The 23721-nt window shown below is 38.9% G+C and overlaps 1 protein-coding gene across 1 annotated transcript in view; it reads right to left on the bottom strand.

Moving 5' to 3' along the window:
• Window positions 1-23721, bottom strand: part of COL4A1 (collagen type IV alpha 1 chain) — a 119767-nt gene that overhangs the window by 43605 nt on the left and 52441 nt on the right. The window contains exons 3-17 of the mRNA XM_059839700.1: window positions 10021-10110; window positions 9878-9922; window positions 8317-8361; window positions 8145-8207; window positions 7990-8043; window positions 7815-7841; window positions 6430-6513; window positions 6255-6317; window positions 5605-5640; window positions 5016-5057; window positions 3339-3428; window positions 2710-2745; window positions 2516-2575; window positions 327-371; window positions 53-106 (exon numbers count right to left, since the gene is read on the bottom strand). Of these exons, the coding sequence (XP_059695683.1) occupies window positions 53-106; window positions 327-371; window positions 2516-2575; window positions 2710-2745; window positions 3339-3428; window positions 5016-5057; window positions 5605-5640; window positions 6255-6317; window positions 6430-6513; window positions 7815-7841; window positions 7990-8043; window positions 8145-8207; window positions 8317-8361; window positions 9878-9922; window positions 10021-10110 (834 nt within the window). The remainder of the gene's footprint in view (window positions 1-52; window positions 107-326; window positions 372-2515; window positions 2576-2709; window positions 2746-3338; window positions 3429-5015; window positions 5058-5604; window positions 5641-6254; window positions 6318-6429; window positions 6514-7814; window positions 7842-7989; window positions 8044-8144; window positions 8208-8316; window positions 8362-9877; window positions 9923-10020; window positions 10111-23721) is intronic.

The raw sequence follows: 23721 nt of genomic DNA, 5'->3' as shown, positions 1-23721 counted from the left end.
AAAGCTGCTAACTCATTCTGTGTGAAGGGAAGCAAAAGCTGCCACTACTCACCTTGGTGCCAGGCTCCCCAGGCCGTCCTGGAATCCCAAACCCTCCAGGCAAACCCTGTGTGGAGAAGGCAGTGAAACCAGAAGAGACAAATATAGGTGGATCTTAGCTGTGGCAGCAGCAAAGTTTAAACGTTTTCAAAGTCACAAAGTCACTGAAAGCAACTACTTCAAATAAAAAATTCAGAAGGCTAGAAAATATCAATTATCTATAATACACAGACAGTTCTTTGTTTTGAATGTAAGAAACAGTACTGGAAAATGAGTTAAATACATACGGGTTCTCCTTTCAGTCCTGGTTCACCATCTTTTCCAGGCTTTCCCTGTAAAACACCAAGTTCCACTCTGCTTTAACAGACAACCACATACATGCAATTTCTAAATACAGTGGGTGGAATACTAGAACACAATTATCACTATTGCAATGCATTAATCAAAGTATGCTAATCCAGCTAAAAGAACAGAGGGTACAAATGGTGAATATGCCTAGTGCTTGTATTACCCAACACCCTCCAAGATGCCAAATTAAATAAAATCCTGCAAATCCATTCCCAGATGCAGAAATAACATAGATTTCCCTGTCACAGAGTCTTCAAGACAAAATATATCTACAGCACAAGAAACTGGGACCTGATCCATCTTTTTCCTTCACAACAAACCCTTTCTATATATAGAAACTTCACAAGACATTTTTGCATGGCTATTGAGTGGTTCAGTTTCAGCAGAAGGGCTGGAGAGTGGCCCTCTATCAGATTGTGTGGTAATGTAGTCGTAAATCCACTTCCCTCACACTGAAATTCAAATCATAAGGCAGATAATACACTAGAAGTCAAAATTCCCTCCTCCAGACTAAAATTACGACTCTTAGTCCACTGTGTCAACCTACAGTTGGGGATAATATTCCCTTGAAGCAGTCAACAGTTATGTGATAAATGATTTAGCTGGGCAAACCTACTTTTCAGCATTTTCCCTTCCTCTGCACCATAAAAGGACTGGGACATCAGCTTGCAGCCTGATCCACTGGTGGCTGCCTTTCATTTGGTGTCCCAGTGCTTAGTTTGTATGTGTAGCATAAGCAACATGAATTTGTCCCATAAACCCAAGGAAATGTAGGCACTTAATACACAAAGTAACAGTGCATGTAATTCAGTCTAAAAATAATCCCATTAATTTAGGCATAAAGATTTTGTCTCAACGCAATCCAAGGACAAAAATGATAGAACAAACGTGAACAGGCCACCACCATTGAGGTGTGCAGCTATGGTCTCTTAAAATGAAGGGTTACAAGTGTTTTTGATGATTAATTAAAACTTTGATCTGCAAAGTCAAGACAGTCTTCAAATATACACTGTGATCAGAATTAATCATATGGTTTAGTTTCTTTGAACTAGAATATCAGATTGTAACATCTTTCAAGGCTTAGCTTGATCATCTTTCAAGGCTTAGCCTAATTTCAGAAGTAGCTATGATTTCCTGAACAATTATATATAAAATATCTTAGAAACTTTGTTCAGAAACTGAGCTCTTCAGAAACTGAAAATTGTACTTTTGATAAATTCAGATACTCTGGTTTCGTCAAAAAGCTCTAAGCCAACATGTCTCCATTCCTCCAAGTTCAAGCCTGCATTTACAGTGAGAGTAAAAACACATATATGATAGAAAAAATTCCATCACATAACTTTACTGTAAACTTAATAGAACATCTGACTTTGAAACACAGTAGAAAGGGAGAGTTTTCTTTTTCACATGGAAGTACAACTGAATGCCTATAGATGTGTTGGGGCTAACAGTTTATCAAGACCCACACCTCAAGAAACATGGAATTACTTAGAACACTTTAGATACATCTGAATGTAGATAAAATTACAATTTTGCTACCTGCTCAGCTATGAAAGATACAGCATGACTCATGGAGAAGTTCTATGGATAAGACTATGATATGGGTCAGATCAGACAAATGTAACAGACCTTATGCCCTCAGGCAGCTACAGCCAGGCTAGAAACCAGCAAGCAACAGGATCTCAGTCACCTGAATTTTTTGCTCCATTCATTTTCTTTGTTTGAATCTCTACCTTCAGGCTAAGCAGGCTTATTTTGCCAACTGCACATGAGAGTATTTGAAATAAATTCAACACGTTAAATTTAGCACTCCTACAGAGTGATCATTTTCCTTTGCATTTTCTTCCATTCTGGAATGACGTCATCTTTCTTCAATTTGGATTAATGGGAGTTTTGCCTTCACCTTCAGCACTGCAAGCTTCTGTTAATGTCTCTAGTTAACTGAAATGTTGCATACTAACATTACTGCATGTTACTACTACCTTGATTGTACACCTGTCCTACAGCAAAACTTGCTTGTATCAAACACAGCAAATCTGCTGTTTAACTAATGGTTACTAAGTTTAGTTAGATAATGGAAACAGGCACTACCTGCAATTATGATACTGACAAAATTGAGTATACTTACACGTGGACCAGGCTGCCCGGGTTCACCCTTGTCTCCTTTGAAACCTGAACCTGGCAATCCCTGGAAAATAAGCACAAGATTAAAAATACTGCCAAATTCCAAAGTAAATTTGCTTTTAAAGAATAGATATAACAATATTCAGTGCAATTATGAGTCTTTAAAAATTTTATTGTAGTATAAAAAATAATACTCACTGGGAATCCCTGTTCGCCCTTTTCACCTGGATCACCCTAATGAAATTATTAAAAAATGTAAATTAGAAATCAAAAACTTAAACATTACTCATTTAGGTTTTAAATAATTCTTCATTTCAGCAAGAGCACATTTAATCCTGCTCTCCATTTCAAGAGCTGTGACAAATCATATGATATGCAAGAATTTAGACAAAGGTCAAATGTGAATCCATTAAGCTAGTTTATTTTACTAGCATATACTGCTTTGACTGCTTAATTCAGTAATTGAAAAATTCATTAGGACTAAGATTCCACAAATGTGTCTATGTAAAGCTGAGTACATGCTTCTTGATTCAAACTTCTAAATATTTTTACAATATCCTATTTTTAGCAATCCTCCTTCTCCAGAAAGTCATCTGCTGCTTACTTATTTATGCAATTATTGATGCATTTACCATCTATTGTGTATTTTTTAGAGAGACTTCTAGAATGAAAATTAAAGCTCCATGAAGTAAAGCAGGCAGAAATTTTTGACAAGTTTGTTCCAGGTGACTTTGTATTTTCTTTTTCCTGTTTCACTTCTATTTGCTAATTCCTATAGATTATACTTTAATGAAAAGTACAAGAAGTTTAATCATTTAACATCTCACCTTTTCTCCCTTTATGATTTCACTCCCTTTTTCCTTCATATGAGGTGCTGGTCCTGGGGGTCCTGGGGGGCCCCTTACCCCTTGTTCTCCCTGTCAATAGCAAATCCAGAATTGTCCATTGAAAACAGAATGACACTGAGATCAAATATGGCTAAGACCAGTAACATTAAAGAGAACTACCACCTGCTTTTAAAAATATAGCTAAATGGATTATTTAAAAATTCTTTTTCAGCAAAATCAGCAAGACAAAGGGTTACAGAAGTCACTCCTGTGTAACTGGTTACCAACAGAGACTGCCCTGAAGAAAGACTTCTGAATCTACTCTTAAGGTCAAGATTGATTAACAAAATATCCCAAATATACCCAAATAATTATAGCAACAGTACCAAAGTTTTATAGTGCCTCCTTCAGGAGGAAGGAAATTAGGAAGAAAGAGGTCAGGTACATAAAGTCAGTGGCTAAAGGAAAAAGTTACCCAAAGTTTACAGAGCTCCAAAAGCTTTATGGAGGTCCATAAAGGCCAACTTCAAGATGGTGACTGTGGATGACTTTCTAGTATGCATGTGTCCACTGCAGGGTCAGAGACTCACCTCCTATAGTGCAAAAGCTCTATCTTTAACAATAGAACACCTCTGAACAGACTCCATGAATTTCTGTCAAGCAGTAATGCACAGCAATTCCATTTATCTTTAGCTACAGACAAACCCGGGGAGTCCAGGAAATCTCCACACACTCCTACGTCATCTTTTCCAACATTTTTCAATAAACTTCAGGGTAAAAAATTAATTTCAACAGCGTGTCATGTTGCAAAATATTCAATCCATTAGGAATATTGACTCAAAATCTATTAATAAGGTGGTGGTTTAAAAAAAAATAACCCTACCTAAGTAATATAATTTACTTACACTGCAAAAGCCCTCTGTCAATGACACTCAGGAAAAGCTTCTGGAGAAGTGCTCAGATACATAATGAGTTTACTGAATAGCCCTTGAATACATGCAGTTCTTGGCTCCCAGAAACAGAACATAAGGCACTTTAGCCTAGACCTCTCAGTGTGAGAGGTAACAGATTAAAGCTGACATGTATTACCTCCCATTTGATGCTGATTAAGAGAATAAATGGGATCCTGGAGCACATCTCTTGGCTTAGACTCACTCAAAAGTAAACCATTCTGTGTGCTCTTAAACCTCTTCCTGGTTGTGTCAAAACACAATTAAAGGGGACAACTGAAAGATATGCTTCAAATGTGTGCACTACCAAACCAAAATAAGGCAGCCAGGCCTTAGAGTCCTACAACAATTAATTCTGATCATTCTGAACAGCACATTAAATCTCATCCCTTAGAACTAAACTGATTTTTAAAAAATCTCACAGTGAGTCCTAATATACAGAATAAATGTTTCCAGATCTGCCCACTGAAAATTAAAGCAGCTTTCCAGGCACAGCTGGAAAACAGGATGGTTACCTAAATTAATGTCAGGTATAACATCACCATTAAAAAAGTCTGTAGCTGCTCATTACCTTTCATTTAGGTGTAAGTTACAGATTTACCCAAGTCTTCCAAAAATCACAGCATTGATTTTCTCCATTGATTGATTTCAAGAGTTTTCTTCATTTAAAACTTAGTATCAAGAATATTTCTAAAAGTTATTCTCTAGAAGTTTACAAGAGACCTACCTTTTCACCTTTGGGACCCTGAAAGCCCAAGCCCATGTAGCCCTGAAAATGTAAATTACACACACTTAGTCAATTGTTTTCTGCAGTGCATACATGCATATATATAAACATATGAAAGTATTATGTTCTCGTCAAATGCTAAGGGAGAATGTAAAAGACAGAATGTCTTTTAAATGCATGTGTGAAACAAATAAATAATCAAAGTCCTAACTCCCCTGCTGTTTTTTAAGCCCTGTGTCACAGCAACTTGTGAAAAATCAGATTGAAATTCATCAGATAATTTTATTGTCAATATGCTCTTTTACCCAACACTTAGTGAAAATGTTGACATTTTAAAATTTATTCAAATAACCAGAGAATGGTGTAATTACTACTGATTTGATTAAATGAGATAACAGGGCTAGACAAATTAAAAAAAAAAAAAAAAGCTGTAAAAATCTCTCTTAATGATGTTTATTAAGACACAGAAATAGATCCCAAAGTACAAAAAAATGCACACCTTTAGAACCTTTAGTTTTAAGAGTTTTGAGGATCTGGTATGCAAAATAAACAAACAAATGAACTTAATACTTGTATTAAAGAGTCTTACCTTCTCGCCTGGAAGTCCTGGTGGCCCTGGGGGACCCTACAAGATAGTACATTTTAGCATCCTCATGTATAGAGTACACTAAGAGGAACAGTGTCTTATTCTATGAAAACAGCAAAAAGGCAGATCTTTTCATTAAACCCAGTAATTTCATTTTGCTCTTGCTGTGCATAATTCACAACTTAGAATAAAAAAAAAAAATAAAAAAGAGAATCTGAGATATCTCAATAATTATTATAACAACAGATAGATGATGACATGCTTCCACCCTCAGTAACGCTCAGTGCTGCTACCCACAAGAATAACCTCAGCAAAAGTTTGGATTTTGATCTAGATGCTTGGTATGTAGTTTATTTTCTATAAATTAAATTGGGGAAGAGAGGAAAGGATGACCAAGGATAGTTACAGTCTCACCCCCACAAAAATACCCTCCAAGAGTGCAAGAAGAGAAGAGGACTGTAGAAGCAGCTGCTGAAAACCCATGTTGCCCAGTAATTTCTGCCCTAGTAGAGTTCAGAAGGCTGAACATGAGGTCTGGAAACACACCTTATCTTTCCCAAATCCCAACCAAGATCTGCTACACACACCTTCCAGAACATTCCTGTAATAATGATCTCTAAGTGGAGTGCAAATCACCATGAAAGGAAACTTACTGGCTCTCCCGGAGGGCCCATTGGTCCCATTGGTCCCTGAAACCCTGAAGCTCCAGGTGGACCCTTTGAAAAATTCAAATGACATCATAAGAAAGTGATACTTATATGGTAAATTCGTGATACTGATATAATTTTTGTTGAAACTCACTGCTATTCCAACATCATTTTTACTTACAGGCAGTCCAGGTTGGCCAGGAAACCCTTTTTCACCTTTTAGCACACCAGGAGCTAAAAGACCAACCACTTCACCTGGATCTCCCTATAATAAGAATGGAAAAAGAGTAAGTCTTGAGCATGGATTCAAATACATTCAAACCTATGCATACTTTGGAATCATTTGGAAAGCTGACTTTAAAAAATCAACTTATTTCTTTTAATTCAGCTGAAACATAGAGATATTAAAAGTTAAGACCTTAATTGCCAAGTGTACTCTAAAGCAGCCTGAAGAGATTTCAGTACCAAAATTATCTTCATACCTCATTTCCTGTATTGTAATGGGTAGTCAGAATGATTTTTCCATGACATCTATCACTACTACAATGTCAGCACAAAACTGGATCATCTGGCCTGGCTGCTGAGAGGAGTTGTAACCTCACATTCTCTTTCCTCTGCTGAGATCTTCATGCTTACACCTAATTTTGACATAAAGGCTATTTATGGTTTCTTTTTGTTCAGAAAAGAAACACACTTAGTCTTTCTTTAGAAAACTATTCTGATTGCCATCCATTTCTTTATGTCCCTTCTTTTGAGAGTAAAAATCCCATTTTTCCTGTGTTTTTGTACAAAGTTACAATATTGTAAATTATTTTATTTCAGTTCTGTACCTATGCATAAATGGCTAGGGGAGAAGCATCTGATACTTCAATGTTTCTATAATGAATCAGTTCTTTCCATGTGAGAGTAAGAGAAATGGACATTTTAATAACTTGGGTTGTCATGGCATTACAAATTTGAGATTACTTTTAGACTTATATTTAGCTTACAGTTCCAGATAATATCTATTCATTTTAAGACAAAAAGCCCTTGGAATGCTTCATTCTCCAGTTCACAAAAGGCACTCAGATACCTAGTTAGTTAGTCTGATTTTTTATCTACATGAAAACTGTCTAGTATGTGTTGGATGATTCTCATGTTGTGGGGTATATGTGGGACCTTCCTCCACCAACATTATCCATATGAAACTTTTTAGATAAATCAAATGCTAATATAAAACCAAATGTTTGATTCATAAAACCTATCTAAATTTTTAGACCCAACTGGGTGGCCACCATAGTGTTTACACATAATTAATGACAGGTACTGCTTCTTTTCTGTTGTAATCCATATAAGACTCACCCTTTTAAGACCTGCATGGAACAACACATTTGTTCAATTGTTTTAAAGTGAGGAGGTCACCCCACTACCTTTATTTAGTGAGGTGGCAAAACAGAGTACAAAGTGAAACAAAGCAATACAACTTTTCAGTCCTTAAGTAAAGACTGCTGCTAGTCTTAAAGGGTGTAGAGAAACAAATTCTTATTGTTAGAAGCAGGATATAAATACTCTAAGAGTAAAATGTACCTTCATTCCAGGAGGTCCTGGAGGTCCCTGTGAAAAAAACAGACATAGTTGTTGTTATTGCTCCTCAATATTGTCTATATTACATCTTAAACTCAGTATCATTTTCTATAGATATATTTGCATTTCAAGAGTCAGCCTTAAAAAAAGTGAGTCAAGCAGGAAAGAATCTACTTACGATACTTCCAGTCAGTCCTGGTAAACCTGGGGGACCTACTGGACCTCTTTCACCCTAAGGAGAAGAGACAAAATGGTTTTGTTTAGGGAACATATGCTTGAGGGGGTTTTAAATTTCAACACAAAGATGCTGTTATAAACATATGTAAATGTCACCTTGGTGCCATTACATCCTGGAATGCCAGGTGGACCAGGAGGGCCATCTTGTCCGGGAATGCCCTACATGAAGAGAAAGTAAAGAAATTAGCAATATTAGGAATAATCCAGATCAGAAGTCGCAACTAAAACTTTGATGCTCCTTGTAAAAATACATATATTTAATACATACAGGAAGGCCTGGGTTTCCTGGGAAGCCTGATACTCCTGGGGGGCCCTGCAATTGAAAAAAAACACAAACTGAAATGACAAATCCACAAAACAGCAAGGACAAGCTGCAGCCCAATTTGCATCTCCAATGCTGACAGCAAAAATCAGTAGCATTTAAACTTCCTTGACAAAATAGCTCTAATCTTCAAAACCTCCTCAATATGTCACCTTAGTAATGAAAAACTAAAAGTAACCTTTTATATTTCTTTAACTTTTTAAGCAATAAGAACAAGATCAGAGCCTCATATAGAGGTAAAAAGGAACTCACAGGTGTTCCCTTCTCAGAAACATTGCTCCCAAAATGAAGTTTACTGTAGGTATCTCTTCACAGCAGAAGATAATGTTAACACACTATAAAGATGCTTCTCTGTCTTTCATACTCTTGAGTGTATCAATTCATTCTTATTATCAAAATCCTACCAGGCTGACATAATTCTTTCTCCTTGAACAGCTTTTCAGTGTAATGAATCAGGCATTTAAGTTGGCACATGATTTTCATCCTTTCATCTTACTTATCCATGCAACATTTCCTAAAGCATGTATTATGAAGCCGAAAAGATGTACGGGAATCCCAAGCTCAGAGAGTGTATTTGCTTCTTTCAAACTTCATAATTGCTAAAATACATTTTACTTACTCTGCAGCAAACAAATACATTTGCCAGGAGGTGCCAATTTACATTAACACTCAGGATACCCCAGGTCAACATGAACATCATGAACTGAAATATGGATTTCTTGATCTAGCAGAATATCCTCTCTGTAACATCTCATAAACTGCAGTTAATACAGTAAATTCCATTTGCTGCAGCAACTGCAGGCAAATGGAGAACAAAACTGAGGCGGCATTTTGAGAATCTGTGAGCAAGAGGGTATAGCTGAAATTGTATGCATCATTACTAGCCAAGTCATTTGAATCCTCTTTCATCATGACATTAGGAAACCAGAAAATTCTCAGAAAGAGCTTGGCATCTCAAAAAACTCCAGCAGGTATGGCCCTGGCCAATATAATATACTAAAAGAAGTACTATATAAGTGCCCAATTTAACAGAAATTACCACAGGAAGATCACAGATATTCAGAGCCTCTTCTAGCAAAGTTAAGAAATCTTTGTCCCTGGCTGTTATTTGCTCTGTATCTTTTCAGAATATATGTGCTCATGACTGGGTCAACTTCTCTGCTGGAGTGCTTCAAGGGTAGATGGCAAATATAAAGGAGATTTTGCCAGAGGAAATAAGGTTGGTTCATTCTGAATCTGGAAAAAAGCCTTTTGGTATGTGAGGAAGATATGAGAGGCACACTAAAACCTGTGCTGTTGACACAGTGATAAGTATCAGGTAACAATGCAAATTAATACAGGTACTGGCTGCCCAATGCAGCAAGAACTTTAAAGGTAAAAGTGAGAATTTTGAAATTATTGTGCAGCTCAAGAGGATGTCATTCATTAACTCAGAGACATCTTCTTGCACTTGAAGGCAGCCCTATCTAAAGACATCAGAATTGCAAGAAAGTAAGACAGAACTCACTCTTGTTCCCTTTGTTCCTGGCAAACCTGGTTCTCCAGTATCACCCTGAAAAGTAAAAGAGAAACAACAACAATTTAGGGAAATTTTGGGACAACAATTTAGTGAAATCTGATTGTTTTGAATACTAAGGCAGAAGTTCTTACCTTAAGCCCTGGTGGCCCAGGAGGACCTTCAGGTCCTTGCATTCCAGGAAACCCAATCACACCCTGAAGTCCTGGCAGGCCTCTCTCTCCCTGTGGAAGAAGAAAAACTAATTAGCAACTACACAACTGAAGCTCCTTCTTCAAAACACTCACATATCCTATTTCTGTGCTTGAGGAACCTGTTAAGTGGCAAGAAGAGTTCATGTTGGTACTTGAAAGAAGGATTATTATAAATAAAGTAGTATTTATATTCCATAAATTTAAATAATAGATTCAATATTAGGTTCAGTAATAGATTGGCAGGAGCTAAGTGTGGCATAATACAAAAGCACTCTTTAAATATTTGTTAACCTTTTTTTCTGGATAGCACTCTTCACAGAAGATTTATTCTCCTGGTAACAGGAAGGTCACTTTTCCTTTAATAAACCCTACCTGCATTCCTCCAGAGGCGCTGCTAAGTCCCAAAAGAAAACTTAACAGGTCAAATCAGCAACTAAATTTCTGAAAACTATAAATATCAATGTTTGGTCAACTAGTGTATGAATGGTCTAATAAACCACTCACAACAGCAGGTTTTGGAGACCAGGTTTGTCACTTGGACTTGAATTTCAGGGTGGTTCAGAGACAGGGTGCTTCAAGACACAGGATCTTCCTAAGAAGCTGAACACAAAATTGTCTGTGTCATCCTTTTGATTCTATTTTATTGTATGGGACAACTGCGCTGTCCCTCTCCCTACAGCTCCAATGTATTTAAATCAGGTAAATCTAGAGGCAGAAAACCTATCCACATTTTAGATCAATACTGCAGCTCTTATACATTCAACTATATTTGCACTCCCAGTGAAACCAAGAGCAACACTATCTGAATAAAGGATGCAAAATCTATAAACACATAGGGAGAGGGGGGAAATCTTATGCATGTCAATCCCTGGAAACAGCAAATCAAGCAAATCAAAAGCCACTGGTTCCATGGAGGAAGTAACCAGAGTTGTCCATTCAAGGCGTGATGTGAAACGAGCAGAAACACTCCATCCTGTCAAAAACTGTGGGAATATTGGATGAATAAAAGGTTAGTGTGAAACTGTGAAAAGAAGAAGTTTTACAAGTTTGGACAACAGCTAAAAACATGGCACCTGCTTTAGAAACTGAAAATACAGCCATTTTCAAAGGATTGCAAAAAGAAAATAAAACTCACAATGTTCAAAACACATTAAAGGACAGTACAGAGACTTAAAGATTTTCAGCAAAACAGTGAGAGATGAAATTGCAACTTGCAATTAACAACCAATTTAGTATTTGATTTCAGGATGGCGATTAAGAATACACTTTTCTCCTGCTTGCTGAGGACAAAAATTCCCAGAAATATGCTGGCTACTTAGAGGTCAGCTGAGGACTGAGCACACATGAGAACATCTGAGTCTTGGAGAGCTCTTTTGTCCAGGAAGTATAACCAGCATCTTGCAAAGAAAAAGTTATGACATGCAGACAGAAGAAACTGAGTGATAACCAACAGACATGGTGTTATAGTGTCAGAAGATGAGAGGAGTTGAAAAATTTTTGGAATTACTGGGCTGATGTTGTTTTTTAGTTCCTTGTCCAGGATTTTGTTAAAATGAAGAGACAAGGGGAAAGGGACCTTATCGATGGGTATGAAAAGTAGGGCCAGGGAGGGAGGGAGAAAACTCAAGCTGAGATGATAAGAGCATGAGGAAGTAAAATCAAAATAACATTCATTTATTTAAAATTCCTGATAGAAAAAATTATCCTGCTGCTACTCCTCTCCATCCTCCCACAAAAAAAAAATTTTTCAGTATAAGAGTACTTTAAGAGGCAAACAGTTCCTTGAAGTGCTGAAATGGCATGATCTCCTCTATTTAATTCCCAATATTCTTTATCATGGTTTGAGAATTCTTTACTTGGTTTGAGCCAAATCTGAAGAAGTGTGCTAGACCAGAAAACAAAGCAAAACAAAGCTAACATCTGAACAGCTGGAGAAATATGTTTCTAGGTCAGCTGTAGAGGTACAAAGTCCAAGTTCTAAAGTAACTAAAATTGTTTTGAAGCATATTTGAAGGAAGAATGCATCATGATGGAAGTCGTTGAACAAATGTTGAAACAATTAACAATCTGAAATATACCTGTAAAGTTTAAGAGTTTAACATAAACCCATATTTTGACTGCTAATCTGCACTGCTGTCACAACTGTACTTCTACAAAACCAGTTGTTCTGTCATGCAGAGCAGAATTTCCCACTGAACCCTGGGCACTTGCTCTCATGACCTGCTGTGAGATAGGCTAAGGAAGGACAAGACACTCAAGTACATACAAGAGGCTCTTCCACTGCTGAAGGAATGTACAACACGTGCAAATGAGAAGAAAACGAGATTATTTTGACAGCCACAGAGAAATATGGCCCCTGTGTACCATAGGTGACTCACATCAGTAATGTGTAACATGGCTGACACCTTCTGCTCTCAGAGGTTCTGCCCCTGAGATTTCACTACACTTTGAACCACTGCACCCTGCAACACAGACAAATAGTCTTTCCTCCAGTTAAGTTAAAACTGAGGTTTACAGATCAGATTTTCACTTGGTCTAAGGCTCCCTTAGACCATTCTGGAACTGTAAAAGGGCCTTAACTTGCCTGTAAATCACTTACTAAGGACATGACTGTTTCAGCTGGCCAAGGAGGTTACCTAAAGGCTTAAAATGCATAAAAACTTGCAACTTCTAAGGCAACTACAGTCAATTCTCTTAAGGCTATCTTCAACCTTCCAGGCTGCCCTGCCTGAGGGGTAAAACAGCTGGAGGAGCATAACAAGTCGCTTTGAGCTAAGATACATTAAGGTTTCCCTGGAAACATTTTTATTTTCCTTACTTAAACTGTTAGGCCAAGAAGAAAAACAACTGGCTATTTGTCCAGAACTTCTGGACATCCAGTCAAGGTACTGGATGTTCCAAGGCCTGGAAAACATAACTCCTGAGCACGTGGAGGTCTGTACCACCCCAAAGCCTGCAGACTCATGATTTCCCTTTCTGGAACTGAGCTCATCTTTTTGCAAGAGGGAAGGCAGGAAGCATAAAAGACACTGAACATGTGAGAGCTGCTGGATCCCTCTCTGCATTAAACTTGCCACTTTGGCTGCTTATTCTAGTAGGGAATCATGGACTTACAAACTGCTAACACCTCTCCCTCTACTCTGCCTTCCCATTTGATTTTACTGCAAAGTAAGCTCAAGGTAAATAGTCCAAACTAAGGATTGTGTAAGAAGTCCAAATTCCTGCAGTTTTAGGCTAGACAATTAATGGGATTTAACTTCTCTATGCCACCCGTGGACACTCAGAGAAGTTAGGGCAACCTATTCCACTGAGACTCAGTAAGAGACCTAGGGATGACTCCTGGGTTCCATTTCCTTTCTTTAGTCCAGGTATCAGTCTTTGTCTTTGTACAACAGCCTTAGAAAACTAATGGTGCCAGCACTTGTAAGGACTAACAAATAAAGCTTTTACTTCAATACTCTTGTCTGAGCTAGTACAGACTTCCATCATATTTTTGATTTAGTGATACTACACTAAATTACAGTAAAATTCTGTCAGAGTACCTACACTGAACTAGAGAGTACAGAAACTCTACATTCCTTAAACTGTAAAGTCCTATGACCGAAGGGTATCCTAAAGTCACTGAGTAGATCAGACCCCACAGACCACTGAGGTAACAACAGTTACACTGCTGCATTCCTGCCTGAGGTGGCTTACTTGGAACTCTAAGATCACATGAAGCTATCACTTATTATGCTGTACAGAACAGACATAAGCATGTCCTGAAGATGTCTTGCCTTGCAAGGAAACACTTGATCTGCTGCATCCTTCCCCTGCTTGCCTGCCTGTTCCTTTCTTCATTCAGTATTCCAGCCAAACAGCCCAACAGTTAAGTGCTTGTGTGACATTTATGCTGCAACTCATTAAGCACATACATTGCATAAATTGGCAAGCACCAGGTCATCACTGCTACCCCACTTATTTTTTTACTCAGCACTGAGATTTCTAGCTGTGATGCATGAAGAGCATGAGACTCTGACTGCAAGGGTTATGTATTGTTCAAGTTCCAATACAGCTGCAAAATCTTGGCAAGTAATATTGAAAGAGCTTCTGCTTCTTACAAATCAATTCATGAGACTCAAAAATTAAAACAGATGTAACCATGTCATCTGTACCTCTGCTGATTCAATGCAAGCTGTCAGAAAGCACAAAGGAGAACACATTACTCAGCTCACAAAAATGAATATTCTGCCACTCAACTGCTGAAAAAGTGGAGGTGCTACGTAAAAAGACAGCAAGTGCTCAGTCACCACTGCACTCATTTAATAAGCAAAATGTCTGTGTTAGCTCAGCTTTTGTGAAATCCCTTTGCATTAGGTAGTTCAAATTAAAGTTGAATGAACTTCTAAACAGACATGAACCTGTTAAGAGCTTAACTGCGTGAGCTGATGTATTTTTCTGACACCTACCCTTCCAAATTAGCCATGAAATGCTGTTTGGCACACGGAACAAGCACAGATTGCTAAGCAAGAGAGTCACAAAAAGTAAGTAATTTCAGAAGGTTCAGCTGTAATATATCAAGGGCTGAGGGGGAGGAAATAATCACCACCCCATTATAAATTATTTCCCCTCTTACTTTGCCTAGGGACTACTGGACTGGGAGGTTTTAGGCTTGAGAGACTGGTAACATGGATATAAATCAGCTGCTTCCCAACGTGTGGGCTCACAGGGTGTCTGTGTTTGCACAAATATGATGTTCTCAGGCTCTCCAGAGACTCAGGCACATGGTGAATAACAATGTGTACATCTTCCCAAAGCCATTTGAAAGATGCTTCGTTTCTTAACATTCGCCTCTGCCAGAGATCCCCCAGCAGCTGAAACAGCAGGACAGACACGTGTCTGTCCCTCAGCTGAAAAGGCACAGAACTCAGTCTAAGGGAAAGATGTCACAAGGCAGCTAAACTGATCTACCCAGCAAAGGTGGCTCTTCTCCTTTTAAAGGGATGGTGCCACCTCACCCTTCTTTACACCACCTGGTATGATTCCCTCAGCCAGTTCAGCTCACTAAACTTACTCCCTTTTCTCTAGTGAGTGAGCTTGGTCTGGCCTCTGTGAGCTGAGCCAGGTGGCCATGCAGCTGCCAAAGCCCATGTGAGGAGGACACAGCAGGACACAAGGACACAAGGTGGAATGGCAGCTAGAGCAGTTTCTCACACCAGCACAGTGGGGTTTGCTGGAGCTCCTCCACCACAGCTCCTCAGCTGTGCCTTCGCTGCAAGGGAAACTGAGCTGGGAGCCAACAAATCCTTGGCCTTGCCAGAGGGCTGTCTTCAGACCACTGTCATGCTGACTCCAACGTGTTATAAACTCAGAATTCTTCCCACAAATGCACGTGCTATCCTGTTCCCAAAATTTAACATTCATTGAACTGAAATTCTACCAGGGGCATATTTGGCAAAGGAATGCAACTGTTTCAAGATGAAAACTGGGAATGCAGTTTCCAAACAGAGTAACAAAAGAGCCTGTTAACAGGAAAAGCTGCCATTCAAAACAGTCATCACGCCTTGATGCTCCAGCGTGACCTCATAAAATCCACAGCAATGGACTGCAGGGTTTCTACCCAGACTATCCCCAGCCACGTGAGAGGGGAGTGCAGGTTCTGTATTTGCTCCTTCAGCTGATATAACTGCGAGCACCCAGTGAATTGGCTCCAAGGTGTTAGAGCAGTAATTACAGCCACAGTGGGAAACAGCACTGTGCAGCCTGAGCGTGGCTCTCAAGTCACAGTGGTTCTCCCAACACTCTTTTAAACATGTGTTAGCGGCTGTAATTGCCTCAGTTACTCAGCGTTACATTAGAGGAGACACAGAGAATAGCCAGGTCTTTATTAAAATGGTATTTTTAACCACCAGAGGGAGCACTGGCCCAGAATATATTTCAGGAATAAAATAAACATGTACAGTAAATGTCATCTGTTTGTCCTCAGCTGCACTTAGCATTTTCAGTATTTTATTGAAAGTGTGAAGTGGATATCAGTCAAGCAGAATTACTGCTATATGCTTACAGGACATGTGTCCTCAAATGCACTGAGCATGTTTAACATTACAAAATTCCCACTGCACATTCTTCAGCAGAATCTATCTGCACCATAGCTATACAATTCTGGAGCCACACAAGTAACAGGCAATTAATTACACAAACATAACTCTGCAGACATGCAAAGAATCTGTGTAGGAGCTCTGTAAAGATCTTGGCTCACCCAGAAGTTTTGGGGCCGAGTTCCTGACAGTGAGTGGAATGGAAGAGGGGCTAAGGCAGAGAGAGGGGAGAGAGTCAGCAAAATCTGGATTCTTGCATTGCCAGGAAGTTTCTGAAAGAGCTCAGTCTCATGAAAACATGAGTGCAGCACTTTTGGCATGACTAGCAGAAGGAGCAGCCATGACAGCTTCACACTGCCTGCACAGCTCCATGGTCAGGCTTGCTAAGGCCCTGAACAACCTCAAGCACCACCAGGGCTGCTCTACCCTATACTCAGACATGTTGACAACAGAGGGCCACCCCAAGAGCTGCTGGGGAACAGCACTCCCTTCCTCATGACCTCTTTGCCGTGGTGCTCGTTCTGCATCTCCTTCTCTCTTTGCTCCCTCCCCAGTGACTTTCTCCGGTGGGACTCCTCCAGTGCCACAGCCAAATGGGCTCTCAGGCTGCATTTTGAGGGGAGGACACTGGGAAGCAGTTACTTTTGGTGCAAAAGCCAGTGCTGTACCCTTAATTCACAGGAACCCATACACGTTCATATACCATGGGGCAGGCACTCTGATCAAATCTCACTGTGTTTTTTCACTTCCTGACATGATTACTCTTCTTGCTATGAAAGTATCCTTTCTCAAGGGTCATGAATTCACAACACTGAGGAACCTCTGTAGCTTGATCCAAGATGAGCCCAAACCTCCAATATTCATTGATGTAAACATTTCATTAGAGGGCTTTTCAGGTTTAAGGTTAAGGGACTGAGCCTGGGCTTCTGCCTCCTAAATACTAAGGAATGTTTAGAGCAAGAGCATATTTCTGTGGCACCTCATGGCTGTACAGAACATTCCTCAGGAAGCTGCTAAGTGTTTCCCAGGAGTATAAAAATAGAAATAACAATCTTTGATTATCCTTTCCCCTACATATCAGTATCTATGTGCTTAGCTGGTGCTCAAGTGCATGGATACACAATGTGTCTCAAAGAAATTCAGAAGCTGAGTAAGAAGTAAAGTGAGTGAAGTAAAATTAACATTCAAAAGCCAATCATGGTTATCATTCAATTGGTGCCAAGCAACTGGTTTCCTCATCAATTGTATCAACATCATACAATTTCAGTTAAACCAACTATAAGTAAGAGCTGCTCCCTACACAATTTAGAAGTCTTCTTCATGCAATTCCTCTTCTTCCTTGACCCATAGTTATATTCCTCATTTTCCAAATGCAGTAGTAGTCAGTTTTTTCAATGCAGCTGCCCAAAGTTCACATTTTAGGACTTCTTGAGCCATGTACACTCTTACCTGAAGCTCTCAATATTCCTTTTATTTGCATGTCTTTGGTTCATTGTGCGATATTGCATTCCAGCGTAGATAAATGTTACAGATCCAGAAGTAGGTGGGATGCTGAGGGGGTACATATTTATTCATAGCATGATTGAGAGATGATATATGAAGTACAGAAGTAGAAAATGAAAGAGAAGATGACGACTCACAGCAACTAAACTTTATCTTCAGCTGGGGAAGTCTGCCTGCACAGAGTTTGGCAGTTTAACACCAAAGTATGTGGTTCGTTGTCTTTTTGTTTAAACTTTCCTTGATTTAAAAAAAAAATGAGAAAATAACACAGCTTATGATGTTTCAGAAGGAAGTCAGAAAAACTTTTTTACAAAGGTACACATGAGGTTCTCCAACTTTATTTTAGTTTTTAAATCTTTTATCACACATCAGTCAAGGAACCTCTTCTCATCAGCTGCAGTCACTCAGGGGAACAGAAAAACCTCAAAGAACCATAGGGGAAGAGGATGTTTGAAGGACAAATGTGTTTGCACTGTAAAAAGAAAAAGGAAGTTCTATCACCTGCATACAGGTTGAATCAAAAGGGTGCTATATTTCCCACCCCTTCTAATCATCTGTTGAACACATTAGCTCTGAGTAACTCTTCCTTTGTTTTATTACACATTGTATTAAATCACTTCCAGGGTTGAAGGTCCAAGAATATAAGGGGTAAAAATGTTCCACACCCTTCCTACTTCATTAATGAAAATTATTTAGCATTTGTTTGCATTTGGCATTGTTTAAAGGCTCACATTTAAAGATGAAACAGCAAGGGGGAAAAAAGAGTCTTAAACTTCTCTGGGTTTTTAATTTATTTCTGTTCAGATCCTAGACTGGGAATGAAATGTGACGTTACATGCAAGTTTTATTCTCTTGCCAAAGGTTCGTCATGGCCATATTTACAGAAAATAATCTCTTCCATAAATAGTAAAAACATGGGCAGCTGGTCCTAGACAGTACGGACTGCAATAAAGTTCTCATAATGAGGTACTCAAATCTTGAGGGCATGTGACAGACAGCACTATTTGAGACAGTGCTAGTCTAGCTGCTTTTTTGGGTCAGGTTGGAAATGGCATTTCTAAAGATTAAAACATTTTTAAAGTTCCGTAAGAGTAAAATGTCTTTCCACAAAATAGAGGAAATACTCTGGCTTCTGACTTTTAATCATGTAAATATCCCAAGGCAGCCAACATTGTCCCTCAAAAGTGTCAATCAGTGCTTCTTCACTTAATTGTCTCTTGACTCAACCAGATCCACTGTAAAACAGACATGACAATATATATTTGTGTAATAATACCTCCAGGGTTGTTCAGCCTAAGTCAATAAAGCTAATAAAGATGCAATAATTATTAACAATAATGAAAACAAGTATCTCTGTTATTTTGACATGGTAGAGGATGTCAGTATCTTTGTCAGTAAGTGTTGGTGTACACCAGAAGTTGGTGTATTGATCAGCAGGTGGCCTTAAGGTTTTTCTGACCAAAAAAAGGGACAAGGACACATAAAGAGGCCGGTCAGAACCATCGACATCCGTAATGTCTGACTGCCACCCAGAGGAGCCCGCGGGGAAGTGACACAGCCCGGCTCCTGGGACACTGCCAGCCCCGGGCACAGCCCTGCCCTCCTGAACGGAGCCCAGCGACAGACAGCGGGCCGAGGCAGGTTTGCCATCTAAAGCTTATACCCTGGAGAGTTTCACAAACACCAGCTTTCCCCTTTTTGATGAGGGAAACGGTGTCACTCCGTTCTCCTGCCTTGACACTGATGTCACTGCATTTAATCCTAGAACTTCCCACCGAGATCCTTTTACAGGAATTTCACGGGGCTGGATGTGTCCTTGTTGGATTTCCAGCCTCTATTTCCACACTTTCAGACAGAAACGAAGTTTGAGTTGAGGTGTTGTGATCACATCCTTAACTGACTATCCCATTAAAGGTGCTGCGATACAGATGGAGGCAGCACTGGTTTCTCTGTTCTTTGCTCGCTGTACAAGCCTTTGGAATTCCTCCCTTTATTTCACCTAACTACTGACATTGGAGCCAAAGGGCATTTTAGACAGTTTCTCTGTACCAGAGTCCCTCCCCTCCATCACCACCACTTAAAACCATTTCTTTTGCAGTTCTGCACCATCTTTCAGACTTTGCTTGCCACTGGAGCAAACCTAACAAAATTAAGGGTTACTAAACCCCCTCAAGGCTTTAAGTATTCTGCTAACCAGCCATGAAATGCTTTTGTTGCATGTGTTTACAGTCAGTGAGAAAAGAGTGAGAGAACACCCCATTTGATGCTGTGACTGTGCTCACTCACTCAGCTCAGTACACTGTGCACACTGAACTTTGACACAAGCCTTGGTGAGAATTATTTTTGTTGGCATATCAATACATTTAAAAATGTTCCAGATGAACTTCGGTGGAAGCTGTCACATGCTTTCTTTAAGAGCTACAAAATTTATGAGTACATTTTGCCATTATAATCATTCTTAAATATTCTAAGAGATATAAACATGATTTTCCAGACAGGAGTCAAAGTTTCTTTTCCCTTGGCTTTACCTTGATTTTGCTTTTCTCTTGCTGTTAAGGATTATATAAGAGAACACTGCATTACTGAAAGTTAGTCATTATTTTCATCATTTAATTGAACTCTCTTTGCTATGTCATCAATACTTCAATTAACTATTCTGTAGCCCTTTCTCAGGTGTTGTAGTTACTTGAAAAGAAATGTAAATCCTCTTCAACATCTCTTAAATATGGTTTCCCAACTGTTTTTGCTCCTACTGTGATATGAAATTTCTTTTGTGGTTAAACTAAATATGTTCTCCAGCAGGTTAGAAACTTCCCTGTGTGATAAAGTGCTCCACTATCACTCCTTTAGCAGCTACTTCAGGTTTCCTCTTTGAAAATCCCACTTTCATGCTGCTTCTTACTGTTCTGTCTCCTTCCAGGCATATACTGTTACAAGCTTTGCTATTGCTTCTGCTGGAAGGGGTTTTGAGGACTTTGTATAAAATTTGGCTTTTTACCCTTCCTTAATGAAATCCAAACTTTGAGAAAATCCAGATCTGCTTTTCTGAAGGCCAACATCATATGGCCAGATGTTTTCAGTGACTAATCTTAGTTACGACCTTTCTCTGAAAGCATAAGTCTAAAATCTGAAATAAGAAGTAGCTGAGAGAAAGGAAGCAAACAACTAACTACCATGAGGTATGAGATTTAAAAAAAAAAAACAAAAAAACCCACCAATTTCCCAAATGACTTTTTGCTCTTGGCTAGAAAGACCAGAAAGTGATTTAAGAAGACTACTACATACCATATTACTATGTTCTCTAGTGATAATTATATATACCCAGGTCACTTCTTGTGGATATTGCTACAGAGAAAATGTACACAGAAACTGATTATTAAGTGCATCAAGGATTAAATTCTTGTGTGGAACTGACATATCACAGAACTGTCTGCTTTAATGTCTGTCCTGGTCTGAGATCCCAGCAAATACAATATAAACTGAAGAGCAGGATTATTTAAAGAAATTTAAAGGATTAACTACAAAATGTAGCTACTGCTGTACCCCAGGGTTTGCTGTCTCAGACTCCTAAGTTAAACCAACAAACCCTTGCAGCATCACAGAGTTTTAGTGGGCAATTAGACCAGATACTGAAAATCTGCTCAGGACAAACGTTTTGTAATCTGTATCTAGTCAGTAGATATTGACCCTGTAAAGGCATTATTTTAAATTTGGGAAGATTTCAAGCTATGCACAGGTATTGCACAGGCCCTGGGCAGCTTCACTTCCTGGGCCTGAAGACTTCAGAGAAGCAGAGATCTTACACATCTTTTCCTATCTTGTATCTCATATCTCACACTGGTGAAACTTGACTAATTCATTGGAGGCTCACAGGAGGCCCTGCAATCCTTCAAGAAACCATAGTGAAGGCATACACTAACAGTTGTTGTGCAAATTTAAAATCCAGCCCTGTGAGCTTGTTTTATTCCATGAAGAATAGAGCTTGAGCTCATTGTGCCAATACCCTTAAAATCAAAAATAGTGCATCTAGCAACAGCTGCTTAAAAGGTCATATTGTGCCAAATGAAATATTACTTTGTGAATACCTTCAGAAGACAGCTCTGAAAACTAAATATGAGCATGTCTAAGCACATAATACTACTGCTTTTATAGCCCTCTTTCCATAGAGATAAATTGATCAGTGTAATCCACTGGTTTGTATTTATCACAGATACCCACTTTTTGTACTGAGTGCAAAAATGTATCTTAACATAAAAAATGTTGCCAGAGACAACTGGGACAAATGGTTCCTATAACTATTTAAAACTAAGAAAAGCTGATGGTTTCTGATGCCACTTAGCAGTTTAGTCTGACAGCTGGGAAAGAGTAGAGAACTCTTCAACATTTAGCATATCGCTGTCAATATTATTCAAAGTTATTTGATATTTTGTTCTTTTCAAGACTAGCAGCCCTCTTCATGAAAAATTATGTTCTTTTCCCCTGATTTGAATTCAAAATACTATTTTTTCTCAGAGTAAGGGATAAATCAATAAAAATATACTACTGTCAAAGCAGAACTGACAAAAATCACTGTGACAATATCCCAACTTTCAAAAATATTTATGAATCACAATTTTCCCTGTAGAACATCACATCTGCAGCTGATCAGCATCTCTGCTTATTTTATTACTGTCTTCTGAGTCTGCCCTTTCAAGCATAATTAGATGATTTCATGTTATCTATTAGCCCTTTCCAGACCGCAGACACATTTTGCCTCCCACATTGCCTGTCACCCCTCTTTCCAACTTTATGGCCATCTCCAGAGTACATTATTTGGCTGAGGTTTCCTTAAGGTCCCTCGTTCAAGGTCTTTCCAACACAGGAATAAACCGGTGCTGGACTCAAAGTTCCTACAGCAGCCACTTCACAGAATGACTAGGTTGGTAGAGACCTTCAAGATAATCGAGTCCAACCCATGCCCTAACACCTCAACTAAATCATGGCACCAAGTGCCACATCCAGTCTTTTCTTAAACACATACAGAGATGGCGACTCCATTCCTGGGCAGACAATTCCAGTACTTTATCACTCTTTCAGTAAAAAACTTTCTCCTAATGTCCAACCTATACTTCCCTTGATGCAGCTAAAGACTGTGTCCTCTTTTTCTCGGGGGATTTAAACAGGAACACTGAGCAGTGCTTACTAAAACCAAGCAGTGTCAATGAAAAGTGATTAAAAAAATGAGCATTCTTGATTCTAAAAGATATATCAAAGGTTGACTATGAAAAGATAGGTCTAATGATTACTGATTTGCTCCACTAAAGGAACTGACTTGTTGCCTCTGATACATTTTCAAGGAAACTCAAAGTGCTTAATAGCGATCTTCCTATTAACTGCCAAGGCTTGTCTCCACCAAGGGGGTTTATATTGCGTTAAATCATCAATATTAGAAATATTTTTGTTCTATCTTTTGATATGCAAAATGATAGAAAACCCTCAAAGGTCCTTCTAGTCTGGTAAACCTTAAAAAAAAAAAATACAAGGACACAGTCCACTGCAGCAGTCAACTCTTGATTACACAGAGGAAAGGCAGAAGCACAACACCCTGCATACACCAAAATCATCTGTGATTTTTAAGGCTGTAGAAGTGTGCAGGAGAGAAAACACTGGTCTCTGCTTCAGCTGATGGGGAACTCCAGAGATGTCTCACTGACTCTCAGTCTAAGTCAGAGCTACCTGGCTTCCAGATCCAAAATACCTCAAGCAAAGCCAGTCTGTGTACTTCTGCAGCATGGTCAATCCACACATGGGTGATGCACCCATCAAGGCAAACAGAGAATTCAAATTTACGTAGGTATAATAATACAGATACAGTCTCAGAATAAGGGAAACAACTATAAGCCAAAATAACATTATTTGCTCAAGTTTGCCTGCTTTCAAACAATAAAAATGTCAAAACCAGCAGTACATTAAGAGTTCATTCTATTCTTATCTTCTATCTAGCAGAGACTTTTTTTTTTAAATTGCAATATTTCATGCTCAATGACAAAAGCATGTTTGATATTCTTGTTGACTTCAACTT

The sequence above is a fragment of the Haemorhous mexicanus genome, chromosome 2, assembly GCF_027477595.1.
Source record: "Haemorhous mexicanus isolate bHaeMex1 chromosome 2, bHaeMex1.pri, whole genome shotgun sequence".
NCBI classification, from domain to species: Eukaryota; Metazoa; Chordata; class Aves; order Passeriformes; family Fringillidae; genus Haemorhous; species Haemorhous mexicanus.
This window is presented reverse-complemented; position numbering and strand designations above follow the sequence as displayed.